The 23366-nt window shown below is 37.9% G+C and overlaps 1 protein-coding gene across 3 annotated transcripts in view; it reads right to left on the reverse strand.

The window, feature by feature from the left end:
• The window catches only part of LOC146514979 (metabotropic glutamate receptor 8-like), a 129798-nt gene that overhangs the window by 62607 nt on the left and 43825 nt on the right, over positions 1-23366 (reverse strand). For all 3 annotated transcript variants that reach the window (XM_085164633.1, XM_085164632.1, XM_085164630.1), the window contains exon 3: positions 13893-14109. In XM_085164633.1, the coding sequence (XP_085020759.1) occupies positions 13893-14109 (217 nt within the window). The remainder of the gene's footprint in view (positions 1-13892; positions 14110-23366) is intronic.

Below are 23366 nucleotides of genomic sequence, written 5' to 3' on the forward strand. Positions count from 1 at the left end.
AAAATTTCATAAAGTGGGCACCATGTCTTTGAAATGCAAATGAGGATAAAAGAAGAGTGTCTCAGTTGCAGGAATCATTTAAACAGAGCTTGTCTTGCAATGGTTAAGCTTGTGGGGTGTTTCCAGTCACTGCAGTACGTGTAGGAGACAGACAAGGCATCATCAGAAGTCTTTTAGACACTATGTGTTTAGGTTTTAATGCTACTGTTAGGTGCTCAAAAGACCAACGGCATATTTCGCTTATGTGATCAAAATGTTTTGACATGTCAGAAATATAACAGAGAAATCTGTTCTAAGTACATTGGTTGGTGAAAACAGAGCAAAACTAGGTGGCTTTCAGCGTTCTTTGCATTCAGTTGGCAAAAATCAGCAAGCAGCTTCATTCTACATCACACTTATTCAGTGAAATAAAATAATAACAGGTGTCAGTGATGCCTGCTCTGTTCTGTCTTGGGTGTCTTGGGGGTCCCAGAACAGAGCCATAGTACCAAATAAATGAAAATAGCTGAAGATAGAATCTGCAGATGGTCCTGACTGAAATTAAGTTAACCTTTTCACACCAAATATTTTTTTTTATACAGATAAAGACAAAACGTGCTTTGTAATTAATCTGCAATCATTATTATACCAAGACAAGTCTAGGAAAAGCTCTCACATGACATCTTGCAAATTTTGGATTTGTCAAACACTGTTCATCCCTCAATTTAACTTTTCTATAGGTTTCAGTTTCACCGAAAAGCTTCATCATATTATAACTAGTTTAGCAAATGACGAATATGCTGATAGACCATATGGCTGCCAACTCTGGTCGCGCTTTGCAGTTTGCCTCCACATCTGTCTCCAAACAAAATGATGGAAATGAATTAATGGGAAAAAACCATTAGACTACTTTTCCTAAAAGGAGTAGTATGTGTACCAGGATACTAAAGAAAGTCAGTGGAAAATAACTAAAAAACCCACAGTGAGGTGGCTTGCAGAGGTGGCGAGATCCTTTCTTGTGAGGGAAATGTGTTCAAAATATGTTCACTTAGGTTTCTGTCTGCTTAAACCATCTCTGATGATTAGCACAAGAAGCAGCAGTTACTGAATCAAATGGAAACAGACAGAAAATAAAGGCCGTGGTAATAATAATAATAAAATACCTTGTACCTAGGCTCCTGTGGAGGTAAGGTGAGTAACATAGTTCTGATGACATTACAGGGATAGAATAAGGTGAATATGTTAATGTGACAAAACACTATGAGTGCTCAGTAAGAGGACAAAAATAAAGTCCATAAATAATACTGTATGAGATCTTTTGCTCAGTTTAAAACTCTTTACATCCACCAGATCACTAGTGAACCTGGGTATGGTTAGGTTGCATTATAACTACATGCTAAACAACTGTGGTTTCAGAAATTAGGAACTGTTACCTATCAAGTTTCTTATTTGCATTGTGGCCTTCACATCATTCTGATTTCTATTTAATTATGCTTCAATACTGTGAAAAGGTTTTGAGCCACCCATTAGTTATTTATATTCTGCTACCACAAAGATGCAGTAGTTTCTTGAAACTAGACTATAAAGAGACAGATTCGACATATTTCTCCTATACCAGCTTCCCTTCACTGGCTCTCTGATTAATGTTACAGATTGCTGCTAGAGCTAACCTATTCTTCGTTCATCATATCATTTTATTTTATTTTGTCATGTTTGTGTATTCTTCAGTATTGGTGAATAAATCGGCTGGACTACACCTCACCTCTGTCCCCTGTCTTCTACTTTAATCCATTTGCTATTGTTCATCGACATCCTAACAAGAGATAAGCAAAACTCTAGTCTTTATCTCAAACAAGTCACTGGTGACCTGCTGTTTGTTGTGACTTTAAAAATGCTTTGATGGTCTTAACCCTGTAAAGCCTGCTCCAGTGTCTGTTGAAAAACATATTAATTTATTGCTTGTGCAATTTATTTGGCCTTTTCAAGGGAAAAAATTACACTGATTATGTAGAAGTCTCAATACAAATACTCATGTATCAAATTCGATGCACAAGGCTTTAAGGCTTTAAGGGGTTGACTGAAACAGAGTCAAAGCCTGAAAGAAAAATCTTTACACAAGGTTTGTACAAAGATTGACAAACAAGAGAAACTAATAAGCAACTCTAGTTTAAAGCCTAAACCCAGCATTAGCAAAGCCCTTATCTTAAGGCTAGACATGTGCTTAGTCTGCTCATTGGTACTAGCTAACATATTTCAAGCTGTCCCTTTCCCAGGCCACTGTGCCCACTTCAATCCCACCACTATTGTGTCCTTTCTAACACTTTTCACTGTTTGCAATTGTTACTTATACTTTTTTTAAATTTAATTTATTTTAATATTGTTAGAAGTTTTATTTTATGTTATTTATCATATTAGATTGTTTTTATGTGTGCTGTGTGAAGGAACTCCAGTAAAATAAGAATTTCATTATATAGTATAAACTCAAACTCTGCTTGTGCATATAACAATAAAACTAACCTTTTTACTTCTACCAACAAAAGCTTTTTGTACTTCCAGAAAAAAAAAGCAACTTGTTATTTCTAACCTTGCTCTCCTGGTTGTGCACACAACTTTGGTGTTTTCTGGCATTCCAGAAACCTGCACTATGTTTCTGTTGGTATGATCCTTTGATGGTAGAACTAGAGTCAGGTGACAGTCATGTTTAATTCCTACATAGCTGAGCTCTCATTTTACTTCTAGTGTCTTCCCTTTTCCTTTCAAACACTGCAGCTGCTGACTCAAGCATTATGATGACATGGGTTTGGTGTGTCCATTCAGTGCAAGCATAAGCTGTGATGAAATCTACAGCAACAGTTCATCACTGTGACTCAGTCAGGACCTGTGTGATACCTCTCATGGTTGCTCTATGTGTCTGGAAAAGAAGAAAATATGCTGCTTTATTGAAATGTGAGGATGCAAGTTTCTTCTAAATGGGTCTAATGTCTTTTTTTAAGAAGCACATTCTGGGATATTTATCCAAGCTGCATCTATGTCCGATATTATACCTCAATATGGTAAATGGGCTGGTTCTTACATAGTACCTTTCTACACTTTCTGAGCATGCAAAGCACTTTACACAACTTGCCTCATTCACATAAGCACATTTTTTTTTCTATATATTTTTTTAACTGCTTGTCTGTGTCTGTGCTCTGTCTAACATTCACACTCCGATGGACGCATCAAAGAGCAACTTAGGGTTAGTATCTTGCCCAACGGCATTTGGCTTGCAGACTGCAGTAGCCAGGGACTGAACCATCAAACTTCTGATTAGCAAATGACCTGCTCTACCTCTTGAGCTGCAGCCACCCCCACTGATTTTGTTTTTCCTTGAGATTGTTTTATGTCCCTTTGCAGCTGATTTATGAATTTGGAGGACTGTTTTTATATCTTTAGTTACTATGAGTCTTTCCCCTTTTTTTGCATTTGCATTTTCTTTTTCTGCATCTTTCTGTAGATCATCTGAGCTATGCAACATTCTCCAAGGGCTATTGTGCCAACTTGGCCTGTGATGATATTCTATAATTCAGCTTTGTCTATTAATCTTCTAACATTTGATTTCTTGAGAGCAAATGGTATCCAGCTGCTAATTCCTACCAGTAAGCTACAGCTATCAAAGCTAATTTAGCTTCCACCAGACCTGTAAAAGCCCCAAAGTATCTCGAAATTTGCTGTTCCTGTTTTTGTTCTTAATATTTTTTTTCTTCTTTCGAGTCCTTAAAAATTCTGCTGTAAACAGTCCTGTTACTTCAGCAGCCTCTTACTGAAATCCTGGGACTAAGCTCCCAAATGACACACCCTTCCTTCTTAGTGCAAATGACTTTCACCTCCCCCTCACCTCACTGTGTCCGACTGGCTGCCACTAATGGACTGTTTTATGTGTTGGAGAAAAGGTTAGTTACTAACTGCAGATGCTCTCGTCTCAAGGGAGGAAAGGTGGAGGAATCCCTTCCCATGAAATATTCATCCACTCCTTTGACTGCATGCAGAGCATAAGGATGAAAAAACTCCTCTTCAGGAAAAAGTGAAAATAAATAAATGAGTGATAACAAGAAAATAGGGTAAAAGTCAGAAAACACATTTCATCCATGACTGGACAACAGCAAATGTGAAAACCATATATTTAACAGGGGGACAGTTAACAGAAAGCATGTATGCCGTAGGGTAGAATGGGAAAAAAAGACAAAAGCTTAAGGGCTAAAGAAATACAGATGAGAAGACAGAAGAAAATGGGGAACTGAGAGAAACAAAAGCAGATTATCTTGTACAGGATTTTACACTTCAGAAGAAGAAAAACGACAGCAGAGTTTTTCCACAGCTGATCCAACAGAAAGCCAGTGGAAATACAAACAATCAGTTTCTCTAGTTAATCTGCTGCAAACACACAAATACACAGAGGACTATACTATATTTGACTAAAAAGTGAAGGAGGGGGAATATCTGCTGCTATTCAAAAAAATAATATTTTCTTGTGACAGTTTTTCATTATTAAAATGCTAAACTTTCACCCTGAGTCAAGGAAAAAACAGCAGATAAATCTGCATCTTTGCTTCCTCGAAAGATGACTGAAGCTGCTGGATATTTATTCATTACAACAAATTTACATCATTACACCTTATGAAAATTTTAGAATACATTACAAAACTCTTGTTAAAGTTTACACATTTTATAGTGATTCATTATATATAGTGTACTCTTTTTTTTTTCTCTTTTTTTTTAACAGCAGAATCGTTTTAAGCCAACACTTGTTTGCAGGTTTCGAACATGAACACATAATTAACAGCTTCTGAGCTGGATGTAATTTTGGAGGCAGTTGGTGTCATCTCAGTCTGATATAAGTTCAAATAGGACTCAGTCTGCTGACAGCTATGATTTCCCACTGAAAGAAAGCAGGAAGATCACACTTCTCCTGGTGGGGAGGCTCCAGGATTAACTGAACGGTGGTGAGACAGTGACAGACTGAAGTAAGCACAACAGCTTTTCACTGTCGGAGATCAAAACAGTTCTGTTGTTCTCTCAATATCTTTACTAAATGATGTGGTAATATCCTCAGCAAAATACTGAAAACTACAGCCTTAGCAGAGCATTTATTCTACCATTAGACTCAAATGTATGTAGAATTCAAAATGCAAAAGAACCCACCGACCACTTTCATCACTCTCTAGAAACTGTACATTTAACGGTATTCCTTAAAAACCTTGTTTTGTCGGATCATTTCCTATTAACATTTAAATTCACAGTAATGGGTTTCACGGCAATGGGGAATACATTTTATCACAGTAGATGCCTTTTTGAATGTGCTTTAAATAAGTTTAAGGATTACTCCACTGTTATCTTCTTCCATGCTATGTGCCAACACAGAGCAGAACAGCTACCTGAATGCTACTCCCACAGAGGTCGATTATCTTGTAAATAGTTTAGCATGTTTACTACGTATAACTCTGGATATTGTGGCTCCTCTGACAAAGAAAGTATTTGACTCCCTGGTATAATTCTCAAATGTGCATCTTAAAGCACAGATAGCAAAGATGGAAGCAAAGATAACTAGTAAGCTGCAGAGGAAATCTCACTAATTTAGTGACCACCTCTAGTTTTAGTCATAGGTTATTTCTTTTCTGTTTCTTTTATTTTCCATGTCCAATGTTCAGCAACTTCCTGTCTTATTTTTGTTAGTCTCTCATCTTGTGTGCGCTTTGTTTCGTGTGCTCCCCTTGCTTTGTCTGCCATGATTAGTTTTAGGTTAAGTGTTCCCCACTTGTTTCCAATATCTGTGTTATCTCTGTGTATTTAAACCTTTTCCCTAGTTCCTTGTTATGTCATACTGTTTATTCTCTGTGCATTGCCAGTGTGTTTTCCCATGCTTTGATTTATGAACTTCGTTTTCTGTCACTTCCCATTTGGATTTTTGGACTTTGTTTTCCCCTGTTCCCCTTGATTTTGTGTTGCTTCTTTATGCTACTCTATCTTAGAGTCTCTATTTGGGTCCGCATTCAACATGTCATGTGACAGTTGTGGGTAGCTTGCTCTGGTGGTAACAATGAACATTCAGGCTGCAGCAGCAACAGACAGCTGTCGGGATGCAGAGGTGAAAATTCAGCATTGGGTTGCAGGACAAAGGAAGAAGCACACTTCTAAGCTGCCTGTTAGGGTTAGTTCATATTGCAAATTTTTCCTTTGCTGAGAGTTGTCATTGAAGCTGTGAGTCGTAGAGCCAGAAGCCAAGGCCTTGGTTAAAATGTAATCATCTATAAAAAACTAGTTGCTTCAGCCTCTTATATGAATTACAGGATTCTATTACAGACACATGACAAAGGTCAAGGGTCGGCTTTAAACATCTGAACCTTTCCTAGCAAAGCTCCAAAGCAACAATGACGTTTTACCGAGCTTTATCCAGGGATGGAGCATTCAAGGGCAGTTTTGTGATTCCCAACCAAACTCTAAAAAAGAGTAAGCCATCACTTAGTGGGGAGTTGTGTTGGGTTGACCTGTTTACACTAACGTGCTCTGAGAAAGAAGAAACATTTGAGAATTTGCCCAACTCCACAGATCAAGGATATTGTGGGACATCAGGAATTTCACTGGAAAAACAAAGCGGACATTTTTTCACATTTTCGCAATATACTGAATGAAAGGAAATACAACAGGAATGTTGGGGAATGTTGACTGAATAGTGATAAAATGTTGTTTTTACTCTTGTTTCATATTTTTCATTGTCTAATTGTGAGTATTAGCTTACTGTTACCAGTAGAGCAGTTTGTGAAGAGATACAATTAAAACTGAGTTCATCTTATTGCTCTGGCCTTCTACAACCTTTCCAGTTTCTCATGTGGCCCCTTGGGAAAATTACCTGCTTACCTCTGTCCTAGAGTCATGTAATATCATTCACTGAAGTGGAAGCACCTCTCAGCAGCCCAGGAGAGCAGCTGGTGGCCTTACAGATGGAAAGTCTCTCTCCATCTGCCAGCTGTCACAGTTTTACAAAGATGAAGAAGATAGAAGGAATTTTTTTATTTTAAAGTTTTTCTGGATTTTAAAGGTTTTCATTTTTTCTAACCACACAATGAAATATGTATTCATTCATTCATTCTCTGTGTATAATTTGCATTATTATCATCAGCTTGCTTTTTTGTTAATTACTTCATGATAAAATTCAAACCAGACACTTGTGATTTTCTTAACATACATTCTGTTGCATTGTCCAACATTCATATCTTCAATTTAGCATGTTGAACTAGTGTTAAATAACAGCAACTGAGTAACCTCACAGAGGCCTGATCTCAGCATCAAGTGCCAAAAACTGCAGTTCTTCTAATGATCACTTTGGGCTGGTCCCAAAAGTGAGTCAATTTGAATAGACTACCACTTTAAATGCCCAACTTTACAGCAGAAAAGCACGTTTACAGCTCCTACAAAAAGTATTTTTCTCTCTAACGTTCCCCAAGCTTAAAGTTTACATTTTAAGATTGTTTTATACTGGCTGGCTGGATGCTGACACCGGCAGCTGTAACTGCTAACTGTCTGCTAGGTTTCACTACAAACGTGAGTCACTACTATGGAGCCTATAAGTCCATATAACTTAGCACTGATCTAAATATAGTCACTACTGTTGTGTCATAGCAAGAAGGTCCAAGTTTTTAATTGTGGCAAGACCCTTCTGTTTGCAGGTTGCATGTTTTTCCCAAGGCTGTGCAGATTTTCTCTTTCAATAAAGAATTTGCGAGTTTTCTGCTTAGAAAAAAAATTAAATAATCAAGGCTTGAAAATAGTTCATTGTGGCTAGATTAATCTTTTATGGGTACTGTAGAAAAGACAAAAGACACTGAGATAGCCTAAAGCCAGATGATTTTTCAGTTTCTGCTTTTGTTAAATAACAATTATTAAAATATCCTCACTTGATGAGTGTTTGGTAAAGGGATCAACTCAAGGGGGAGATGGGGGTTTCATCAATCTGACCCTGAACTGCTCACCACGCTACAGTCAGAGCTGCAGTTGTTGTCATGGAGACAAACTACATAAGGTGGTCGTGGCAGCAATCCTGTGTTATGTTGTAGTTGAGCAGGTCTCTGTGGCCCTCAAGTTACCCACATTAGTAACATCTGGCAATATCTCAGAAGTTGGATCATCAAATCACAGAGAAAACCACATTACAGGGTGCAGGGAGTTACCTCAGAGATAAACCTCTTTCCACTTTTACCACCTTCATTGTCTTTTCTCTTTTTCCTTTCGACAGACACTTCTTTCCTCTTCTCTTTCATAGGGGCTAAGGTGAAAAGTCACGTCGCTCAATACATGAGCAGGGCCAAGAAAGGAATTGGCATAGAAACCAGGGGGGCAAAACACCAGCTACTGGTAGATAGAGGAGTCAGTCAACACTGTAGGACCAGACTGATCCAAGTTAGCATTACTTGGATTGACCACCAGAAAGGCTATGAAATAATGCCTCACATATGGATCTTGGAAAACCTATAACTATACAAGATCAACAGGATAAGAGCCTTCATTAGAGAAATGAACATTTTTATGGTAGTTTAATTTTAATGGACAGAGAAAAAAAAATTTCAATTAAAAATCCAAAAACCAAACATTTTCATAAATGTTATAAATTGATTTGCAAGTTATTGAGTAAAATGAGTATAATAACAAGTGGGATAACAAGTGAGATAACAAGTGGTCTTGTTATCTCAATAACAAGACCACAGTCACCAAGTACACCATTATTAACACAATACACTGAATGGATTTAACTGCCCATCTCCTTTCTCATGAAAACACACGTACAGACCAATCTTAGGTTTGTGAGTGAACCCTTAAATAATTCAGAGAAAGCTTGGGAGAAACTCCTGTGTTCAAAATTAAGATAAAATCAAAATTGTGCTCTTTGGCACCAACTTGATCCCCCATGATTGGAGGAAGAGAAATGCTTAGTGTTACCCAAAGAACACACACAGTCAAGGACAGAGTTGAAAATGTTTAGCAGAGAAACAGCTAAAGTTTCTCTGCTAAAGGTACAGAACAACTTCACCACATTGACAGGCCAAGGGATGTGACCAAGTACTGTAACAATTTGGAACAGAACCTCCCTCCTTCAACCAGAACACTAAAGACAGCTTTGTGTGGGTCCTCCAGCATGACAACAACCCAAAACAGACAACCATGCCAACAAAGGAGTGGAACCATGTTAAGGTCATGGAGTGTCCTACCAAGTCTCCAGACCTCAGCCTTATTGAAAGTCTGTTGAAGGAAGTGAAGCTTCCGCCAAAACACTTAAAGGATTTAGAGAGTTTCTGCTAAGAGGAGTGGGTTCAATCTACTCCTGAGATGTGTGCAAACCTCATGACAAGAATTGTTTTACCACTGTACTTGCCAGTACATAATACCGTCCCTATTATAATAATTAAGCAATACAATGTTGCAAACATGCAAAGAACTGCATGTTGAGAAAGCCTGGAGAACTATTCTAGAACTAAGACTGGTCAAAGAAATTACGAGCAAGCTTTCTTGAAATTTCAGGTTGAACTTAAAACATAAAGGTGGTCATACCCGTTACTGAGATTCAGGCTTGTTACAAACTGTTCTTTACCTATATACTGTATTTCTACTCATGTCTGCACATTTCAATAAATAGCTCCATCCATTTTCCTTTTTCCAAGCAAAAAATAAAGAAATCAGGGGAAACAAGAGACTTTTGCACAGTATTGTAAATACATATTCACTCTGTTAATGAAGCCATTTCCATGTGCAGCATCGTGTGTTTGCACAGTGACAACAGCAGCATAGATGACACCTCACTGAGCCCACACAGGAGCCACAGCTGCTCTCTGCACAGTTATTAATCAGATGCTTTTAAAAGCCTCCATCGCAGCCATTTTTCATCATTAGTACTGCTGCCGTCATTTGCGCAGAGATTACAGCAGTGTTGCAAAGCCAGGTAAATGTGTCAGCAATAAAGCAACAAGGTGATGAAGCAGAATACATGACAGATGGAAAATGAAAAATGTAATTACATTTAAATTAACTTTTTCTAGTCATAGTTCTTCTTTTTACTGTAAGTCATGCACAGAGAAATAGCCTTTTCTCTTATAATCTGAACTAATTCAGCACTTGCTTGAATATCATATCATAAATATCAGCAAAGTATGTTCGTGACATTTTGGACATATAATAAATAGAGTGCCCTTTGTCACGAATCCAGGTTTTGCACCCAGTGTTTTCAGTTTTGGACTCTCTGTTTTTGTCAAACAGAAAATGCCAATATTTCCCATGCCCAATCGTTGATTATGTTAGGTCTTCCATGTTCATAGTCACTTTTGTCTTTGTTTACTTTGGTCTGTCAAGTTTATGTGTTTAGTCTCCATCTCAGTGTTTCTGCTTCCTGTGTTATTTTAATGGCCTCTCATCTCATGTGCAGTATGTTCAGTTTTGCTTCCCCTCTTGCTTGTTAATTGATTCTATTCACCTACGCCTTGTTTTCCCCAGCTGTGTCTCTTTCCCTGATTACCTTGTGTGTATATTTAACCCTTAGTTTTCCTTAGTTCTTTGTCATGTTGTACTGTTTGTCTGCCTGCGTGATTTCCCCACGTTTTACCTGCTTCAGATTAGAGATGGCACGATACCACTTTTTTATGTCCGATACCGATACCGATATCATAAATTTGGATATCTGCCGATACCGATATGAATCCGATATAGTGTGTTTTTTAATCAGTAAAACTGTTTTTTTAATATCTTGCTGCTTTTTGTATAAGTTCATACTCAAGTTAAAAAACAACAACAACACTAAAGCTATTCTGTTATACCTGTATGTAAAAAAAAAAAAAAACACACTGCACCCAAAATATTTCATAGATCAGCAACACTGATCAATCTAATAAAGTTAAACCTACCCCATCCTCCCTATTCTGGTATTTTAAAGAGTACTTAGCAGAAATATTAAGCAACCTAACTAATAGGGTTGCAAACTCCGAGCAAAAGAAAATAGGGAACCACCCTCTTCCTCATGATGCTTAATCAATGTAATCAACTTTAATTTGATGCAGGGTGAAAAAAATTCACAGAAATAAATTATTTTTCAAGAATAATTAAATAGATTCAACATCTTTCTTCAACAGAATTGCAGACTGCACAGATGGTACCTTCCCAAAGGAAAAAGTACTACTACTAAAAAGTACTAGGGTATATTAGACTTAACAGTTACTATATACAGTAATGGACTTCTATACATTTTACATCAGATTAAAACTTTGGGTGTAAGATTCAGATAATTATTAAATAATTAAAAGCTAGATATTTTAAATGAGAATAAGAAAGAAAAGTATGTCTTTGTGCCCCCTTTTCCCTGTTCATGCCCTATCGGCCCCCCCTGGCTAAACTTTGCTAGATCCGCCCCTGCACAGTTACCAGCCGTCAGCTGCGTAGAAAAAGATCCTGGTCTAGAAAGTAATATTAAATAAATTCTAACAACAGCTTATCAAGCTTAATAGTGCTGCTGTTGTTCAGCCGCTGGTTTCCTCTTTCTGGTGAGAAGTGGGCCAAAAACAAACAAGAGAGACGGACTCGCGACAGAAAAGCCGATCAGCTGATCATTAAGCAGTTTCACGATTGAAGTAGCAGCAAGAAGAGAGAGAGAGAGAGAAAGGCAGTTGCTCTATATATCGGTTGTTAAGCTTAACGCGGGAATGCTTTACAAACATTCAGAGATGAACTTACACACTTGCTTTACTTCTCTCTGAGATAACTTCCTCGGAGATGAAATGTTTGCTAGCAGGCTACAAATACACACAGGCGCTCTATCACGTGACCACACTGCTCCGGCTCGCCATGTCGCCAAGTTTTGTGAGGTGCTTTTTTGATATTTAATGGATCGGATTACATTTTTTATTTCTCTCCGATATCCGATCCAGTAATTTAGGTCAGTATCGGACCGATACCGATACGTAATATCGGATCGGTCCATCTCTACTTCAGATTACTTTTGAATCCTGTTTGCTTCAGCCACCAGGATCTGCTGCCTGACCTGAATAAAGGTGAATTTTTCAAACCTGTCTTGGAGTCTGTATTTTGGGTCCAAATTCTACATAAACTATGAATCCCCTTCCTTCTCAAAATAAGATACAAATAGAACAAAGAAGAACAATACACTATGGTGTGTATATATGAACACATGTATAGTGTGGGTGGGGTATTCTGTGGGAGGTGTTTTGGGAGTATGGGGTGTCTAGTCCATTGCTATTAGCCGTTCAGTTCCTATATAAACATTGTGGGAGCTCGTTCTGCATTGCCGGCAATAAGTCGGAAACATTAAGTTGTTACCAGTACATGCTGAACACCGGCACTGATTCTGTTAATGCTTTTTATGTACAGAATTTCTTGGCGTAGCCATGTGGTGGCAGGCTTCCACTTTGGTGGCCTCAGAATCTTTCTGCTTTTTGAAGATGATATGGTTCTATATGCTTCATCAGATGGTATCCTCCAGCTCAGATTTGAGTGGTGCACAGCTGAATGTGAAGCGGTGGAAATGAGAATCAGAACCTCCAAGTCTGAGTCCTCAACCATGAAGGGGTTGAGTGCCTAATCCAAGTCAAGGGTGAGTTGCTGCCAACAGTGGAGGAGTTTAAGTTACTCAGGGTTTTGTTCATGAGTAAGTGGAGAAGAGAGTGGGACATCGACAGATAGATTCAGGTCATGGCTGCAGAGAAGTGGATGTTGCATTATTCCGTTGTGATAAAAAGAGCATGAAAGCAAAGTTCTCAGTTTACTGGTTGATTTATCTCTCTGCTCTCCCCTATGATCACAAGCTCTGGGTAGTTACTAATAGAATCAGACTGTGGATACAAAGTGGCAAAGGCCATCCACTCTTCAGAAAAGGGTGGATGGCCTCACCCATAGAGACAGGGTGAGAAGCTTATCCATCCGGAGGGGTTCAAAGCAAAGCAGCAACTCCCCCACATTGAAAGGAGCAGGTTGAGGTGGTTGGGGCATCTGAAAGGATACTTCCTGGGTGCCTCCTGGGTGAGATGTTATAGCAATGTCCCACCAGAAGGAGGCCCCCTTGTAGACCCAGGACTTGCTGGCCTAGGAACACATCTGTGTTTCCCCAGACAAGCAGGAAGAGGTGGCTAGGAAGATGAAAGTGCATCCTATTTCAACTAATCATCTGTCATATGTTTCTAGAACTTGATCGGAATCTACCTGTGGTAAATTGTGTTTTTCAGCAAATACAGATACAGTTTGAATGTCAGAGCAGAAACCAAGCCATGAGGTCTCTATATTTTTGAGACAGGATTTTATCAAGGTACAATTCTGGGAAAGAATACCGAAAAATTTCGTCATTTTCCAATGATCGTAGTGGCCTCATCATTTATTATCCATAAATGGAAAAAGTTTGGAAACACCAAGACTCCTCCTAGAGCTGGCTGCCCAGCATTGCAAGCTCATCTGTTTAAATCATATCATAAGCCGTCATCATTCACAGTGTGATAGAGCCTGATTAATTTAAGTAACAAAACAGAACAGAATCAATTAAATTGAATTGAACAACTACATACAAACAAAATGCTAATGTCTATCCAACATGTGGTCACTGATTAATTTCAAAAGTTTATATTAATTAATGTAAGGGCTTAACTCCATGTGATAACATTTTATTCAGTAAGCGCCAAACCTCACAGTGACCAGTCAAGGAGAAATGTGTCAACTTCTGGCATAATAAGATCAATAATCAGTTAGAAGACATCTTCTATTCATCAACAGAGTGCAGCAAATTTATCAGATCAATAGCTTTTCAATATTTAATTAATCTCTCTCGAGTACCAAAGTATAAAAACTTTTAAATCTCAGTTTGACTTGAATTAACTGTATATCTGTTTACAGTTTCCTACCCAACTCTCTGGAGATCTGGACAAAAGCATCAACGCCGCTCTCGCCGTAGTTTCCCTCTGAGGCAAGGGTGGACACGTAGTTCCAGCCCATCGCTGTCACAATGTCTAGCATGGCCTGAGCCTGATAGGAGTCGGGAGGAACCACACGGGAGAAGAAGTCATAGCGTGTGTTGTCACTGAGCTCTGGAGCTGTCGACGCATAGCTGATCTGAGGAATCTGTGGAGAAACAGCAAGGTTAAAACCACTAGACCCATAGAAGTACAGATAATGCAGGCTATGTTAGATCACACTGTAAATCAGTCTTATTCTGAGTAACTACCACTGATTTAACTTACTAACTTATTGATCTGCTGATTGATACTTTTGCAAAGATGTTTCTGGTCAAACTGGGATCAACAGCACTGCAACAACATTTGAGCTACAGCAAGGCTGATATATAAGCCAGTTTCAGTTTATTGCAACTTTCCATTACATCAGTCATGAAAAACTCGAAAATTACACTGCAAAAAGCTACCTAAACAAACAGACAATAACATGTCCTATAATTTTGGGATGATATAGAAAACGTTTAACCATAATATGTCATGCTTAAGCATCTTGATCAAATGATATGTATCAGTGTTGTTTGTTTGGACATTTTCTTAACCATTTTTCTAATGTGCTTCTCCCAGCTGAAACTATAACAGATCTGTTAGAAAAATAGTTGCAACATTTTCTTAATTGTTCATTCATTTGCATGTAAAAAAAATTGGCTGTACAACAAATAAAGAATAATAATCAATATATATGGAAAAACTTTCAGCGCAAAAGGCTAAGAGAAGATTTCAGGAATAGAAGATGCAAACTGACAGACAATCTCAAAAACAGAAATACTGTAGCTCACAAAAACATGCAAAAATTAACCTATCGAAGTTATCAAAAGAGTAGTGGAGAAAACATATATATGTATATTTATAAACATAAATGTATATGACTCTCAATGAGGAAAAAAAACAGCTCACATCCATTTCCCCTTCTCTTCCTATTATGACTTTGAATAATGACCAGAAAAGTTTTTCTTAATTGAAGGACTTCTTCATTTTATCATAGCCAAAGAACCAACTGATCTTTTATAAAATAAATTTACAAGCAAAGAAGAGACACCACAATATCTATGAAAAATCAGGTAAAAGCGGTACTGGCAATTTATTTTACTGCTCAAGAATTTATAGAACTGATTGTAAAAACAGAAGATTGGGTATTCAGGCCAGAGAAATAGTTTGGATGTGTGTTTTTGTTTATTTATTTATTTTTATTGAAGTCATCTGAAATCATACAAACCAAACTATGAACTTAAAATATATGGAGGAATAAAGTAGTGATTTTACTCAGACTCTTAAATATTGTCCACATTCATTTTCAAACATCTAACAGTTGATTTGTTAAGATTTAAACAAACTTCCAACTCCTGTCAGATTCAAATTAGTGAGCTTTACGTTGTGAAAAAGAGAAGCGGATCAAGTCATAGATCCTGCTGTAGGCAGGCCAACAGGCCTGCCGGGGCTGGATAATGGTCCTTTAGAGAAAGATTGAAGAGTTGATTGATTTCAATTTCAGTGTGTTGAACAGAACACCACTGGACACCTCATCAGGATTCACAGAGGGAAAGGAAGAGGGAGGAAGATAGACAGCTGGGGGCCTAACAGCAACACAAATGTCACTCAGCCTGACTTGCTCAGTGACACCTACAAATTAAACACTGTACTGTAAATGCAACCCTGTCTGAGAGCTGACACTATCAGAGCACTGCAGGTTTAACACATCAGAGAGAAAATGAAGTTTATTTCCTACAGAACTACAGAGCCTACATTTCCTGCAGAAATGAAGAACATCCCTGAGGTTCTGCTCATATTGAAAAGAAACTAAATAAAAGGAAGGGAGTTACTTTTATTTAAGTTACAACTCTGACAGAAGTCATCCAATATAGTTTATCAGAAATTATAATAGGCATGTTTTAATTGCTGATATGAATCATAAAAAGTACAACACAAAATAAAAAAACCTAAAAAAAAAAAATAACTAAAACTTTTTTTGTATTTTCCATATCAGTGATCCTACAGCTGGATTTACATTTCCTCTTCTGGAGTTAATAGTGGAGATCCACATTTTCCATTCAACAAGGAATTAATTAATTTTGGGAAGAAATGTCAGCAATTCAGAAACTCAGAAAAACAACTTGTCACGTTAAGGACACAGCGACTCCAAGACATTATTTAAAACATAAATCATTCTGCATCATGTTTTCCTTCAGGCTTTGGGAAATGAAATATTTTCTATGTAGGTACTGCACAAAAATCATACATTTTAAATCAAGACTGACAAATACCAATGCATAAAATTAAACTAATATGCATAAACATTTCACAGGGCCTACAGTATGTTGCAAAATTCTTAACCAAATTTTCATTTTAAGGCTCAAACAATGCAGGATTTAAAACATTCAAGTAAATAGATGTCAAAGAAAGAAACCATTATTAGCTAAAAAACAATAACACGTTCCAGAGAGAAGTAAAACATCTTGTAATTGGGGACCAAGAAACAAAGCTGCATAGGAGCCCCTAGTATGTCTTTTCTGTATGATTATACTGTTATTAACATCAGCACCAGTTACACTAACACCTGCTTTAAAGGGCCTTTTCACTTTTTTGGTGATTAGCTGACTTAAAGTTTCTCTCCTGGTATTGCATTGCTTAAACTTTCTTGTTTTTATTAAAATGACACAGCACAGGCACTAATCATAGCACCATATCAATGAGCTCTAAGCACAAAATCCATAAAGACTGGGCTCTACCACACCAGGCTGTGCCCCTGAGACAATCCAGCACATAACTGCAGGGTTCAAGATGTTAGCAGGCAGGGCATACATTGAACACCATAACCAGGAGGCTGGCATAGTATACCCAGTAACATCCCAGTATAGTTTGGAAGTCCCTAGATCAAAACGGGATACACCCCCTATAAGGGGGGGGGGGGGGGGTGTATATATATATATATATATATATATATATATATATATATATATATATAATGTGTGTGTGTTTGCAATGGGGTTTTTGTGCAGACTGATGAATATAGAATATTAATGAATATACAAATTGCTCTCTAGCAGCAGCTCTTCCTGCTACATTCCCTCTGCACCTGTGTACCCCAATTACTCAAATTTACCTTGTTAGGTGCAGGGTGAGTGGAGCAGTTTCAAAGGAAAACAGGTGGTCCATGAGAGTGTTCTTTCTTAAATGTTTAATGAAAGCATCAAGAAATTCAACTGGCATCATACATGTAAGCAAAGCCTTTTTGCTTTTACAAAAACATAATAACAAGGTCTCTACAGGGTGAAAAAATAGATGAAGCTTTGTGGGGAATAAAACTGACTTATAAGAACAAGTGATGCAATAATACAATGATAATAACAATAATAGTAATAATGATTACTGTGTTACAGTTTGTGAAATAAGAGGCCCCTTCCAAATGTGTGTTAAATAAATTGCAGTGACTCACAGACAAAAACCTCGCTTGTCCTTTTGGTGGCTTTTGAAGGATTCTTTGCTATGCTGAAGGCAGTAATTTTAGTTAGTAGCTTATTTGGAAACCCTGCTGGTCAGTTCCAAGCACTCACTTCTCCCTCAACACAGAAGTGTAATCATCAGTTTTAACAAAACATCACAATACTACTGCTGACTTTATTGCATTGGCTCTGGATTGACCCGAAGTCATTGATATCTGATACAACTTTCTGACCTTACTGATATCCAATCCAAATATCATATCGCTCCATCTATCTATATGATCTTATTTTAAGTTCATGACTTTGGTTTTATATAATATTTTGGAATCGTGGTGAATTCTCCCACTAGTTTGATCGATGGCAACAATCATTACCCTCCACACCAGAATATTGCTATGGTAGAACAGGAACAGATCCATCTGACACTGAGCTCATATGTTCTTTTTAGGATATCTCTACACATTTTAACCATATGTGGACATGTTTGCTGTTTTCTGCCATCTCAGGCTGCTTTCTGTCACAGAGACTGATGCTTGTCATTCTGTGACAGCTAAAGCGTTCCGCTTGACTGAACAATAAAAGAAGGGATCCATCATTGGTGACAGCTCTCATCCATCATCTTGCATTCTGTGCTCTGATTTTTATGATTTAAGCTGTTTAGTATCAACTGCGTCTGCCCTGAACAAGAAACAGCTTTTCCCTAGAGGTGAAATTCTGCATGGTTCCTGCTGTTGCATGTTTTTCATGTTTAATGTTTTCCTCTAGCAGTGATCAAAATAAATTCAGGGTAGATTCAAAACAACTGACTATCTCAGAAAATTCTCCCTTCTGGAAAGGCACAAAAAAGTCAATAACTAGAAATTGAGTTTTTTTATTTAATGAAATGTTTATACCAATATTAACTACTGGGTCCTTTCATTTCCAAAGAATTCTCAGAGCTTACTGTCTAAATAATATCAACCAGTTTGTAGGCTTTGACACTAAGTCAGCCCATCTCCACATGACATTTGGCATTCTGCTATTTAAAAGTGAGTTTAAATCTACAATCAAATAATCAAAAGAACAGTTTGAGGTTGGAGGAAGTGAAACATAGTTAGTAGATGATACTATTTTGGCATGAAATTGCTAACAATGCTAAACTTTGCTCTCACAATGCTGCAGTACACCACCTCATAAAATATGAAATTATTAAAAAGGTGTGCTAATTTACTCATTCATTATTTTTTATATTTAAGTGCCTGACCTAATAGTATTTGGGATATTGTGACAATCTTTCTGCCAAACAGAAGTGACATGAGAGAGATTCCCAATCACATGAAAACATTTTGCAGTTTTAATCCTTTCAAAAATCTACACAATTCTTGCACAAAAGTATTTTTCCTAGGTTTTGCAGTATAACTAATTTGCAACTTTTTAAAGTATCTATGTTTCATATTCATCTCACAATTGGTGGATTTAGACCTGCATTATTCTCCCATCTCAGAGCTAATGCTCTCATCTGCTAATGCTCTCATCAGTGATGAGAGCATTAGCAGCTTTACTTATATCAGCAGATGGTGATAAAGGTGAACTAAATAGTGGAAGAAAAGATTCAAGGATAACTTCTTTGCTGGATTTACACTACTGTACACAAAACAATGTCATATATATTCTATAATTTGTTCCCTTTGTTTAATAATTTTTCGTGGGTCCAAAGTGTAGTTGTTTATACATTCAGCCAAAGATTACTGGTTTGTTTCAAGCTGGAGATACAAACACTCTCAGGGGTCAGCAAGGACATCTAGCAAAAAAATTCTGCTAAATCAAACTAAAGCTACCTGCTGCAGTGACCCTTCTAATGAGTGAGCAGCCAAAAGTAGCTTTCATAAGCCCTAAAAAATGCAAGTTGGTTGATCCCTAATTACAATTACAATTTGTACGGGAGAAGCAGACCACAAGCTCAGATCAGAATTTTAATCACAGTAATAAGAATAAACATTTTTCTTCCTCTGAATGAAATATTCATATTCTAAGACTTTTAAATGTAAATGTACTGTTTCAGACACATCTTTCCAGAATTGAGCCTGACAGTTTTGGCATCTTTGAAATAGTGAAATTTCCACTAGTATTTCTGTGGGGTTTCTTTCAGTTTGAATGAACAACATAAGTTTGTAAAAATTGTCACATATTTGCTTTCATTGACTATTCTCCAAATTATATAAATCCCTTTATTCCCCTGACACTAACACCAGATTAATTTTCTACTATTGTCTTTTTTTTTTTTTTGGGGGGGGGGGGGGGGGTTTGCTCACTGGTATGTTATTCATCTAAGGAACAGAAAACAGCTGACAGCAAGAAACTGATCTGACTGTAAGCTCTATCCAGTCCTACACTTCCTCATTGTGAACGCCAGCTGTTAAAGGTGGGCAGGCAAGCAGGCAAACTTCAAGATCTCCACTGACGATGACCTCACTTTATGGCCTTACTTGATGTCATTGAAGAGGAGATTTGGAACCATCACAAAAAAATGTGGTAACTAACATCTCAGCCAGCCAATCAATTTTACCAACAAGGTAAACAAACAAAAACAAAAGGTTGATGCTGAGAAGTCCTCTTAACTTGAGGGCTTTAGCTATCAGTTACATTCTCTCAATGTCTCTATTGAAGATGCTTGTGTTTATCTCATCTCCACCCTGAGAGTATTTTGTAACATTTTCAACTTTAAGGATGGTCCTTCAGCTCAGCAACATATTTGTATTCAACACACCAGTTCAGCGGAGTGTGACGAGAAGCTGTTACATTATGGACATATATTCAGATATTTCAAGTATGTATATAGGTGTTTCTACTCCTCAGACAGTAGAGAGAGGACACTGTCTGAACAAACAGTTTTTAAGTAAAACAGACAGCAAAATACACAATACACAAGAAACTGTTTGCATTGACTGAATAGCTGTTCATAAAAAAACTATGAGGACAAATTCACCCAGTCCAAAGAGGATCATTTCAGTAGTATTATCACAGATCTTTCCACCCATCCATTCTTTTTTCATGCTTTTCTGGGCCTGGGTCATGAGGGCAGCAGTCTAATCAGAGAAGCCCAGACCCTATCCATCTCTTCTAGCTCTTCCAAGGAAACACCAAGGAGTTACCAGGCCAGCTGAGAGATATAATCTCTCCAGCGTGTCCTGTATCTGCCCGAGGCCTCCTCAGGGCCTTCTCCCAGTTGGACATGTCTGGAAGACCTCACTCAGTAGGCGCCCAAGAAGCATACTTGTCAGATGCCCGAACCACCTCAACTGGCTCCTTTCACTGTGGAGAAGTAGTGACTCTACTCAGAGCTGCTCCCAGATGGATGAACTCCTCACCTTATCTCTAAGGGAGAGAACAGACACCCTTCAAAGAAAGCTAATTTCTGCAACTTGTATCGGTGATCTCATTCTTTCGGTCACTACCCAGAGCTAGTGATCATAGGTGAGGGTAGGGACGAAGATCGACCAGTATATTGAGAGATTAACTTTTACATTAAGCTCCAATCCGTCTGTTGAGCTCCCGCTTCCCTCTACCCTAACTCTTGAGGAAGACCCTGAGATTCTTAAACTCCTTAACTACTTTCACCATTTGGCTATGCCTAGAAATTCTTACCATAAAAATTATGAACAGAATTGGTGACAAAGGGCAGCCATGGCAGAGTTCAACACCCACCGAGAACAAGTCCAACCTATTGCTGGCAATGTGCACCAAGCTCTTGCAATGGTTGTATAAAGACCAAATGGTTCATAGCAGCATTTAGCTGGTCCATCATTTATTTTTCAACAGAACATTGATCCCAAACAAACCTCCAGGCCGTGTAAGGGCTAACTGACCAAGAAAGAGAGTGATGGAGTGCTGCGCCAGATAGCCTGGCCTCCACAGTCACCTGACCTAAACCCAATCAAGATGGTTTGGAATGAGATGGACCGCAGAGTGAAGGCAAAAGGGCCAACAAGTCCTCAGCATCTCTGCGAACTCCTTCAAGTCTGTTGGTAAACCATTTTAGGTGACTACCTCATGAAGCTCATTGAGAGAGTGTTCAAAGCAATAATCAAAGCAAAGGGCGGCTATTTTGAAGATTCTAAAATATAAAACATGTTTTAATTTATTTTATACTTCTTTGTTTACTACATAATTCCATATTTGTTCATTCATAGTTTTGATGCCTTCAGTGAGAATCTACGATGTAAATAGTTATGAAAATAAAGAAAAACCATTAACTAAGAAGGTGTGTCCAATCTTTTGACTAGTAGTCCATATTACTATTGTATGTATATGCATACAACAAGAATTCTGTGTCCCATTATGGTAATTTTGGTTTGAAATCCAAGACACTTAGCTTATGGCGTTCCATGTATGTCCTATCTTGAACCCTGCTGTTATGTGTTGGATTGTCTTAGGGGCAGCTGGGGTCTTGCCTGGTGTGGAGCTTGTACCTAGAGCATGTTCCTGTGGGGCCATGATTAGTTTGTTAAAGTGAATTGTTAAATGTTGTCATTTTTATGCTTACCACCTCTACATTGTTTCAAACTCTGTGATCAAGGCATTCCTTTGTCCACCTCCCCAGCCTCTCGAGGTTCTGGGGGGAGGCTGTAATGTTTTATCACAAGGTTTGTTTGATGTTTGGTAAGCTTCCTGCCCGTTTTATGGTTTCACTGTGTTGTGTATGGTGAACCAATACAGGAATTGAGCCATATATTGGGTGTGGGGGAGATTACCTTTTTATGACCAAGGATGTTGTTAGAAACAGTTGTGATCAGGAGGTCACACAAACGCCCCCCCCATGACACACACACACACACACACACACACACACACACACACACACACACACACACACACACACACACACACAGGTATGAATGTGAAGGTAAATCGGAGGAGGTTGAAGCATTATTGTGTGCAATAAAATTTAGAACAGTCAAGAATACCAGCTGCTTTACCATAGAGCTATGTGATAGACAAGATAATTGTCTATTTTATTCAGATTTTGCAATTTTGCATCAAATTCATTTTAAAAGTTGTTGAGAGTTTGTTTAAACTGTTTTGAACTTGAAGTGCTTCCTTGTTAAGAAGTTGCTGAGCTATTGGCCTAATGTGGGCTTTGATTGATAGCTTTGATCACACACGATCATAACAGCTTGACATGTCTAACAGACTGAAATGAAGACATTTAAATTAGCACTAAATGTGAGTGGTTATTCACCCTGAAGTGTATTTGAGAAGTAGCTAGGCTACTTATTTTAGAAATGAGCTGAAATGATTCTGGATTAGATTTTCGTGTTGAATGGGAGACTCAATAAAAAAATGACCAAATACTAGAAACTCTCTTTCACATCTTCTAAATGCACACACTTGAGAGTATCTTTAATAATTCAGCAATACAAGGAAAAACATAGGCTCAACAACTAACACTGATGATGCAAAATTAGGGTGTGTCATTCATCGAGGTATGCAAGTAATCTGATTGCATTACTTTTTGAAATGTTTGAGTCCTAAGGTGTAAATATTCATTCATGATAATCACTGGTAGACCTAGCAGCAGCACCAGTCTTTAGCTGTAAGGGTAGTCTGTGAAAAAATCCTATTTTTCAAGGATTGAACATTAAAAGTGCATGATCTGCAGAATCATAGCCTGTAATGATCCTTTTAATAGCAAGACTCATCGTGAAGGACTTTTTCTGCACAGTTCACATTTATCAAAAGAAGAAGGATTTAAAAATTGCCCACTGCTGTCATGCTTATAGGAGCTCAAGCAGTATTATGTTATCATTAAAATAGAGTGATGATCCAACATGAAAGAGGTTTCACACAGTGGGAATGACGGATGGTTTTCAAGAAAAACAGTGAGAGAATGACAAGCTTAATGATTGCTTCACAGAGTCATACATTAAAGGTGGATACTAATGGATACTAA

This window comes from Neolamprologus multifasciatus, chromosome 7 (genome assembly GCF_963576455.1).
Source record: "Neolamprologus multifasciatus chromosome 7, fNeoMul1.2, whole genome shotgun sequence".
In the NCBI taxonomy this organism is placed as follows: Eukaryota; Metazoa; Chordata; class Actinopteri; order Cichliformes; family Cichlidae; genus Neolamprologus; species Neolamprologus multifasciatus.